Source organism: Sinocyclocheilus rhinocerous, unplaced genomic scaffold (assembly GCF_001515625.1).
Source record: "Sinocyclocheilus rhinocerous isolate Xijiao unplaced genomic scaffold, SAMN03320098_v1.1 scaffold847, whole genome shotgun sequence".
NCBI lineage: Eukaryota > Metazoa > Chordata > Actinopteri > Cypriniformes > Cyprinidae > Sinocyclocheilus > Sinocyclocheilus rhinocerous.
This window is the reverse complement of record NW_015662598.1, coordinates 433,220-443,700: the sequence shown is the minus strand read 5'-3', so window position 1 is coordinate 443,700 and position 10,481 is coordinate 433,220. Positions and strand designations below refer to the sequence as shown.

The following is a 10,481-nucleotide window of genomic DNA, read 5'->3' as shown; positions in this document are numbered from 1 at the left end:
ACAATTATTCCTACTAAACTTTGATAAACTTCAAACGTGTTTAAAAAAAACACAAGAAAAAGATTTACCTGTACAGTACAACATTTTGCATGTAACACTAGTAAAACTAACCTTTATCACAAAATAAACATATTTTAAAAACTTTAACGGAGAAAACACATCATAATAAATGCTTTATTGCTCCTCTTTTGAGAAAAATATAACATACTGTTAAATTATTTAAAACTCTTCCTTATATACAGTGTAGCACATACTACAAAACTATACAACCAGCAATACTTAAATATCCACAATAAATTAAAGCATTCTGCAATTTGCTGCATTCATTCCATACAACAAACCTTCCCTTTTATTGAAGTGACCTCTGCTATGTCAAGGAAAGGCTTGTAAAAGCCACCCCTGACAAATGTTGTGACTTTTACCATGATCTGTAGTCGAACCTGAGCATCTCATCATGATATGAGCCACAAAAGTCTGTGCATGGCTCCAGAGAAGAGGCCTTTAGTCTCAAACATGTGTGGGACTGTCTGTGTACATGTCCGTTTTGTTCATGTGAAGTGTCACAGCCGGTGCTTTGTAATGACAGTGGGAACTGCTGCAGCTGACACTGGAGCAGGGCTTGCGGTTCGTTTGCACGGCCAATCTCCTGTTGCACAACCCCTGCCAGGTCTGAAGTGTCTTTGAGCTCCATACCCAAACCCCACTAGTGATGCCCACCACTAATGACATGAAAATTTTCAGCATGAACACAGCCACTGTGGGAACCGACAAGTCCAAGGTGCAGTCCTCGCTCCTGCGACCAGGAAAGGACACGCACTTGTTTTCCAGAGCTTTGAACTTCCAGTATTCCATATTGAGCCTTTCATAGAAATAGCATATGATGACAATAGTAGCAGGCACCGTGTAGAGAATGGAAAAGACTCCAATCTTAACCATGAGCTTCTCCAGTTTTTCTGTGTTGGTGCCACCGGTTTTCATGATTTTGCGGATGTGAAAGAGCGCTACGAACCCCGTAAGGATGAAAGAAGTCCCAACAATGAGATAACAGGATAGAGGGATCAAGACAAATCCAGTGAGAGCATTACTGTCCATGCTGCCCACATAACACAATCCCGTCAACTCGTCCCCAGCCACCTTCCTCATAGTGAGGATGACTATGGTCTTCACCGCAGGAATACCCCAGGCGGTCATATGGAAGTAGCTACTGTGCGCCTCAATAGCCTCGTGGCCCCATTTTCGTCCCGCTGCAAGAAACCAAGTGAGGGTGAGGATGACCCACCAAATGGAGCTGGCCATGCCGAAGTAATAGAGGATGAGGAAGACTATGGTGCACCCTGTGCTCTCCAAACCCTCCCGGATAATGTAGAGCTCTCCGTTTTCCCGATCGCAAGCAATATTCTCAGCCCCAGCCACCGAGCGGATGATGAAGGCCACCGAGTAGACATTGTAACACATGGAGAGGAAGATGATGGGACGCTCGGGGTACTGGAAGCGCTGCGGGTCGAGGAGGAAGGTAAGAACTGTGAATGCTGTAGAAACAAAGCAAAGCGTTGACCACACCACCATCCAAATGAATGCAAAGTCCTTATCTTGCCTAGACCAGTAGACATCCACCGTAGGAGTGCAACGAGGCGCGCATGACTCGCTCTTGTCCACGTACTGGAACTTCTCCGGGTTATCACAGGACCGCAAGCCGCTTGAGGTATGTCCGCTCCCTGCTATGGGTTCCCTAGACCTCGGAAGTACTGGCAGCATTCCCTCACCTTTCTTAGTCTCAGGTTGAGTGTCATTTTCGGGAGCTTCGATGCACAATGCGTTCGGGTCGTTGTTGGTTGGCAGCTTTGAGCAATCCAATGAGTCCGGCCATCTAAAACTGAATTGTTCCATTATGGGTGAACACCTCTGTCTTGCCTGTTCACACATAGGACGGCATGCTGGGATAGTGGTGGACACTTGATCGGCGCACATTGGCACATACAGAGAGCACAGGAAAAATCGCAAGTGGACATCACATCCGTACTCCACCAGAGGAGCAAATTCGTTCAGTTTAATGCTAGCTTCCTCTTGGCTTTCATAATTCATGAAGTTGGGCATCCGTGTCATGTTGTAGCCGATTCCCTGGCACATGGGAATGGTGATGGGTTCACATTTTGATGGACGGCCGTGCTCCAAATCATACGCTCCAATCTCCAGTGTAGATCCAGCAATCATAAGCTGGAAAAGTACAATCACGATCTTTATGTAATGGGCCATTGTGATAACCTCAAGAAAGTCTTAAAATTATTAGTACATCCAATGCCATGCAGATGATATTTGTCTTGTTTTGTTTATAACAGAAATTCAATTCATCCTTCATCATACAGTAACTGACACTGAATGCTCAGTTGTTTTGAAGAAAAAAGATTTCATTTTGGAAATCTTCATGGTCATGTCATTGCCAACAAATCCATTGTGATTCAGTTTTAAATATATCCAAAACGTCTAAATGTAAAGGAAGTACTTTAAAAAGACAGTCAGTCCGCGCGATTAATCCGAACAATCAATAATGGATGTCAAAACCAACATCTCGTGCACCGGCACAGTATTTCAAACTTTAAAGCCCTTAACAACACGCTCTTTTGAAACGAGTTTCGCTCAATTCACTGTTCCCGTTCACATCCACGAGAATAAACTTTCAGTAACCAGCAGGAGGGGTTGAAAGTGTCCATCTGTGAAATCTTCCGATGTTATGCGTCTCCACGCATGGAAACAGTGCGCTTCACGTTCACTTCTCGTTGTGCTCTTAAAAACGGGCTCTTGATCGGTGACAGACGGACAAGCTCCTCCTAACACTCCACCTCCTCCACGATACTATAAAAATACAATCATTCCTCTTCACAGACAGGATCACAGCGTGCTTGTACAGAACAGAGCTGCGTTTGTTTACTAGATAGATGTGTTGAAATAATTGAGAAGTCGCCGGTTCTGTTAGAATCACTGAACGTTACAGCAAAACAAAACGGATAGTTGACATGTAGGAAAACAGTGGCAGCAGTGAAATATTTTCTAATTCCTGTAAGGGAAGTTATGGACATACTCTTTATTCAACTTCAAGATATCAGGTTAAAATGTGTAAAATAGTCATTTTGGTGTTTTTGTTTGTTTTCTTAACCTCTTGAGACCCGGCAAAACATTTTAGGGGAAAAAAAATAGTATTTTTTTCATGTCATTACATTGTTTAGAGCATAAAAAAAAAAAAAAAAAATTTTTATGATATTTCATTCATAAGTTATGCTACGTCCTTGGTAGAGGACATCGGGACTCAATTTAAAAAAAAAGAAATAAAATGTGAACATGCATAGGCAACATGCATAGGCAAAAACAATTGATTTTTAAAAAAATCACCAATACATTTTTAGTTTAGTTTTCAGGATTTTTTTTTACCAAACTTTGTATAAAGATAACTCTCAACTATGTTATAAAATAATCATTTGATATACCATTTTTCTTTATGCAAAATGTGTGTAAAATGGCCATAAACATAAATAATGTAGCCTATCTATTAACTAAATCTAATTTGCATATTAATGTGTTTTTGGGGCAACATGTAATGAAAAAATAAGTGTAATAATAGGAGTAATAATTGACAAGATTTTCATAATAATATATAATATTTCATAGGAAAATTGAAATATAATTTATTTCCCTATTCATTTGTTGTGTCTCCCAAAATAAACATAAAATAAAAAAAATAAAAAAACATGCTTGAAATAAACATGAAATAAACATGCTTTTAGTCCCGGTGTCCTCATATGAGGACATGTATGAAATCAACGTCCTGTTTCGTAACAGAAAGTCATATTTTGATTTGAAACCCCATAACATTTTCCTGAGATGTTGATTTATGACACACAGTTTAAAAATTAGTCAGATTTAAATGATAATTACAAAATATTATCATATTTCCATAAGAGTGTCACTAAATTAATATCAGACATTTTTGAAGACCAAGGAGAGGGAGTGGTCATGGTGAAACATCCAAACATTTAGTATCTCTGAAAAGCCCTGAATGTGCTCTGTACAGGACATCCAGACTTAAAACTGTGGCATATAGTCTCAGAGAAATTCACTAAAATATAATGTCCTCATATGTTAAGTGCCAATGTTCAAGTGTTGAAGTGTGTCTCAACATGAGGTCTTTTTTTTCTTCAAACAGCAAAGTACTGCTGTCACTGTTTGAAATGTCATGTCAAACACAATTGTGACGATGGACCACAAAACCAGTCATAAGGGTCAGTTTTTTTTTAAATTGAGATTTATACATCATCTGAAAGCTGAATAAATAAGCTGTGACACAACTATTTGAAAATCTGGACTCTGAGGGTATAAAAAAAAATCTAAATATTGAGAAAATGCCTTTAAAGATGTCCAAATGAAGTTCTTAGCAATGCATATCACTAATAAAAAATTACGTTTTGATATATTTATGGTGTGAAATGTACAAAAATTCTTCATGGAACATGCCCTTTACTTAATACCGTAATCATTTTTGGCATAAAAGAAAAATCAATCATTTTGACCCATACAAAGTATTGCTATTGCTACAAATATGCGCTACTTATGACTGGTTTTGTGGTCCAGGGTCACAATTATACTATTTTTTATTATTGTTTTACCACAAAATGAGACACTGTATTGCATTATATGATACTAAAAACTGCATTTAAATATATCATTTGAACTGCTTAAGGATTATTGAAATGGTGAAATGGTGGAATGTGATAGGCTATAGGCCTACTTGTATATTACATATACTATAATGTAATATGCTAAAAATATATCTACTACTATATACCAAATCCATTTATATCAAGCTGTAATTCACTCTAAAACAGTAGTGTATGACAATGCAAAATAAGACATTTACGTATGTGTTCATATAACATATATAAGTGTAAAATATTCTAAGCATTCCAATATTACTGTTATGTTTTCATTATGTATTCAAGGTCAGAAAGATACACTGTTTCAAATACTTTCAAACGTACATTTAATGTTTCATTCCCACAGTACATTTGAATAAATAAATAAATAAATGATTCCAGCATCCCTGCCACATATTATAAAGGGTTTGGAGAATGGATGGATAAATACATCTCAGATTTCCTTGAGCCCTCAAAACCCCCTGTTTTCTTTGTGTGTGTGTGTGTGTGTGTGTGTGTGTGTGTGTGTGTGCAGTGACACCAGTGCCATTCCCAAACAAATCCTTTTCTACTCCCAAACACAATTCCGCAGGTTCATCCTCTGGTCCATACGAGGCCCAGAAGGCTTTCACGTTACCATTAGTGCCTGCCTGCTTATACGTTTCTGGGGTGTACGGTAGGGAAAGCACCACCTGTGACATGGCCCATCTCTCTACCATTCTCATGCTAAACAGAAGAGAAGAGGAGTGCCCCTAGAGTCTTAGTGTGGGCATTTGTTATCCCTAAACTCAGCTCTCAGCCCGGCACTCAGGATGCAAACGCACTGGACATGTTCCTGCAATACAGAGTATCAGTTCTCTGGTTTTCTCGTACTCTGACGGGTCAATTTCCTGCTCGTATAAATGAAACAGGATTCCTTTTACTGGCAGTTTTTGTTTTGGTTGAGAGCTGTTTATGCACTGCTTTCCACGTCCACGACCGCAAGTCGGCCATGAAAGAGCCTATTCTTCATGCTCATTGAATGGAGCAAAAATAAAAGCAGAGCAATCACATCTACAAGGGCAATCAGTCAGAGATACAAATGCAGCCATTAAAGCTGGGAAGAGCTTTCCAGTGAACCACGAACATGCTACTTAGCAGATTTTATAAAAGCATCTTAGAAGGCTAATTAGGAGAAATGATACCAAAATGTCACAGCCACAAGTAAAGGAAGAAAAAAAAATGTGCCAAACTTTATGGGGACTCCAAAAGTATTAGTGACTGGGATCCAAACAGTCAGTACTCACTATACAAATCAGCTTATGCACAATTCTGTGTCAGTCTGATTCAGGCAGTTTTGCTAACATGAAACATGACAAAAAAACTTTTATTCATTTGGGTCAAAATAGATTCTCGATGATTAAAAATAAATAAATAATAATAATAATAAATAAATAAATACAATTTTTCATAAATAAATATGTTTTATGTTTCTGTATTTATATTGATTTCATATGTCATGTGGGGTAACCATATTTTTATTTCTTTATTTAATTATTTATTTATTATGTCTTTTGCAACTTACTGTACAAAGATACAGGTACATTTATTTATTTGCTCACTCAAACTGGCATGAAAGCAATCTTTTTCATCAGTATCAGTTGACAGTAAATAGCATTCCAAATCATAAAAGTAGGGAGCATGGCCACTAGTATAATATCCACTAATTCTTAAGTAGAACTATTCTTTATCCTGAATAAATCTGAATTAGAATGATCCAGACGTGAGTGATCTCATTCTGTTTGTGTATGTGTGCAGTATGATCATGAATATTCCTAATCTAACCATCAGCCTGAGGCAGGAAAGGCCTTATGTCTTCACACGACTCTTATTTGAGGATGCCAAGGAAAGCGAATACTTTTTGAAAAATAATGGCTGAATCCATTGTGCTCAATTTGCAGCATTAAAGTCTCAACTGGACATGCCATAAAAAATGACATTTACAAAAAAGGACTTATATAGAATATTCACACACACACACGCTCACTGTCGAACGATGGAAAACAACACTACTGCCCACACAGGGTTATGAAAGACAGTGCAGGTCAGGTTCTATGCATTTCTATGCACTTTGTCATAGTTGTAGATTTTAGGCTTATATATCCTCACAGGACACTTTACAGGCCCCATAAGGTATTTGGACACATAAGTCATGCTTAAAAATGTACGAATGTCATTACCAAACCATATCCCAAAGCACAAACGAAAAAGCAGCTGTTTGATGATAGAATATTGCAGGACTTTCCAGGTTGTATCTATTCTAGAGGATATAGTTAAGTGGCAGGTATGGCAAGGTTTTCAGTGAGTATCTTTAACCAGTAGATTAAAATAAATTGGACAGCCTAACACTCCTACCTCATGCCAGCCTCCCCCCGCTTGGGTTTCCAGCAAGTCACAGACACCTAACAAGTCCTATTAATACGGTGTGGATGGCAACAGGAATCAGGTGTCATCTCACTGGCTTGAGTTCACAAGACTGTGGTGGGGTATATGCAGACAGACTGTGACATACTGTCTGATACGTGCCAGTACCTTGACTGTGTTGGATGGAAGGATTCTGGTATTCACTATAGTCAGGGTCCATGGGGTGAGGTGTCAGCAAGTAGGGAGCAATATTTCATATTTCCCTGTAACCTTCATAGTTGGAATGGGGAATAATAAGGTTTTAGTCTGTTCAGTCCAATAAGAGGTAATTGTGTAAACTTTCTTTTGTTACTCTGCCAAGAATCTTACATTTTTTATATATTTCTAAAAATACTGCAATAAAACATTTTGAATATTAAAACTTTTTCTGTTTGGCCTAAAAAATGTGAATAATATGCAACAAAATGGGATTCTAAAATCACTTATTCTTCAGTGGTTCAGCTGACCCCTTCACATTTCACATCAGGGGCCAGTTGCATAAACAAAGCCACTACAGTATGTTAAGACTGTCTCTTAAGAACTAGTTTGACCACTTAGCAGTTAACCAAGTGGTAACCAGTCTTACTTTTCAGATTCAAATTAGACCATTCTACCCTTTTATGTAGCTGACTTTGCAAAGTTATGAGCACTGTGCAGTCTTGAAGAAAAAAAAATAGATAAGTATATAAATACAGAATAAAGAAACATGAAATGAATATAGAAATATGAAATGATCTTAAAAAAGAAAAAATGAAAACTGCCAGTAGGTGTCTTAAAGAGTGAGTCACTGAATCATTCATTTAACCGATTTGTTGAATGGCTGATTCATTCAAAAATGATACAAATGAACAACTTTATAAATAGATCATTGAAACATTCACTCAACATATTTGTTCTATAACACAGAGCAATCCAGTAATGAAACACTAGAGTCTGTTACTCAGAGAATAGAGCGAAAACAAACAATATTGTGTCTACAATGTTAAGTCTTGTTCAGATTGTCGTCCCAAATCCGATTTTGTGCATATCCAGATGGAATCTGATTTGAATAACTGACTGTCCACACAGTGTAGTTCATATCCGATTTGTGTGTCCATAAGCGCTCTTTCTTTTTATGGAATTTGCGTTGGTTACTATGGCAATGCCGCTGTGTTGTTATGCCTACGCTAAAAACAACAATAACAGCAATACAGTTTGCAATACAGATATTGTTTTACAAGATGACAACATGGATGGCGCTGGATTAATATTCGTTTTGTTAGGAAGAGGCAGAAACGCAGGAAGCTGGAATGTGCGACTTTATTCCGTGCTGCCGTCTCCAACGTCTGCTGGTTTGACTTGCAATTCGCAAGTCAAAACCCCTCTAAAACCAGCCTGCTGACCAGCTATGACCAGCTAAAACCAGACTGGGTGACCAGCTGAAACCAGCCAACCAGCTTAGGCTTAGCCTTTTTTCAGCAGGGAACACAAGCTTGATTCTGCAAAGACGTTTATTATGTTTTCTACAAAAACATCTGACCTTTTTACGTTTTGACCGATCTGACCGGTCAGACTGAAATGGATTTCCATGGAATGCGACTTGAATAGGATTCCAAACCACATATGAATGTAGCTCGAAACAGATTTGCACAAATCGGATTTCATGTATTTCGCCGCCATTCAGACTATCTAAATATGATCGTATTTCAATCGGATTTGCACAAAAAAAACGGATTTGGGCTGACAGTCTGTACTGTAAAATTCTTGTTCATTTAAATGTTGTTTAAATTCAGCATTTGCACTTGTGCTGATATTCAGGAAGAAAAAATCTAAAAATAAGACTAAACTTATTTTTAATATAAAAATAATATTTTTATATTATAATATTGTTCTAATCTAACTTTAAAAATAAATCAATAAAAATAAGTAACTCCTGCGGTGTATTTTTGCCCCCATATTGTGAATTTTGGATACATATTTATTAATTTTGGTGTCATTTTTTTACCCTTAAGTGGGACAAGTTGTGTCACTGAACCACTTTTTTTTTTTTATATCTCTATAGCTGTATATAGTTGTACAGTTGTACTTTCACTTCTGAAAACCTAAATTAGGCCTATCAGTTTTATCTTTGTGTAAAAAAAACTTACCAACATACCCTATACTCCCCCTGCAAGGCATTTGGAATAATCTAACTTTTTGCAGAAGATAAAACTGAAGCCATAACAAAGATATTAAATGGATGTGTGTGCGTATGATACACTGTATCCCTTATATGCTCGATGAAAATGATAAATAAAAGACACAACCAACACAACAATTCTGGTTATAAATCTTTATTTTTCAACATTTATTCTTGTCAAAATGTTTTAAAATAATTTTCAATGTACTAACAGGGGTTCGAAAATCCTTAGACATATCTCATCAGTTATAATGGTTGCTATGTCTATAAAAAATAATACATGATAAAAAGAATAACAAAAAGAAATTGAACATGCAAAGAAATTTCTTATTTTAAAAGGTTATTTTCAAATTTTTGGATCCCTTGAACTAACTAATCTGACTGACAAACTACAGAACACATATTCAATTCAAGTTTATTTGTATAGCGCTTTTTACAATAAAAAACGTTGCAAAGCAACTTTACAGAAAATTAAGTTTCTACAATATTTAGTAGTAGCTTATCAGTGGTGACTGTCAGTTTATGTACATATGGCAGAAATGTACAGAAAAATCAATTAAAGACATAATCAAACAGACAATGAACACTATTAACAGCAATTATTATATGATGCAATCAAACTTATAGCAAACATAGCACCCTGATTATACCTTACACTTCTCAACCATGCATTTCCCCCAAAGCATGTCATATGTTTATGGTGAGATGCTATTTCCCACCTGCCAGGGTGGCAATCAGTGATGTCTTTCTCCAGACCTTGGCACTCTTTCCACCCATCAGCATGTTGTGTTTGGAGCTTAAGAAAGTCATCCCACTCCAATTTCTTAATCATCTGTCACTCAAAAAAACACATTCGTTATTATCCTCCCATTCCAACACCATGGCATTTGCTTTTCTTCATCTTACATCCACTCTCACTTTCCCTACACTCCTCTCTGTTCTGTTATGCCCTTGTTCCAGTTACTGCTAGACTAACATAAACATAAATCATATTCACATAGAGCCAATTCTTCTCCTGCATGCAGGGGAGTTAAAAGAAAATAGAGGCAGAAGAAAAACATATATGGTATTTTTGGCAAAGGCTGGCAGGGCTACACAGTATCAAGCTTTGTTCTTTAAACCTACAGTGAAGCTTCGTGAAGAATTAAGGTGGTGTGAAAAAGTTTTTGCCCCCTTCCTGTTTTTTTAATTTTTTTATT

General features: G+C 37.2%; 1 protein-coding gene across 1 annotated transcript; it reads right to left on the bottom strand.

Annotated features, from left to right (window-relative positions):
* Positions 1-368: 368 nt before the first annotated feature.
* LOC107728207 (frizzled-9) lies at positions 369-2,275 on the bottom strand. Its single transcript, XM_016538302.1, has one exon. The coding sequence runs from the start codon at positions 2,251-2,253 to the stop codon at positions 508-510; it is 1,746 nt and encodes a 581-aa protein (XP_016393788.1). The 5' UTR covers positions 2,254-2,275; the 3' UTR covers positions 369-507.
* Between the last annotated feature and the right edge of the window lie 8,206 nt (positions 2,276-10,481).

What these genes read in the sequence shown, in the direction of transcription:
- LOC107728207 (XM_016538302.1), bottom strand. Translation starts at nt 2,253, where the DNA reads ATGGCCCATTACATAAAGATCGTGATTGTACTTTTCCAGCTTATGATT.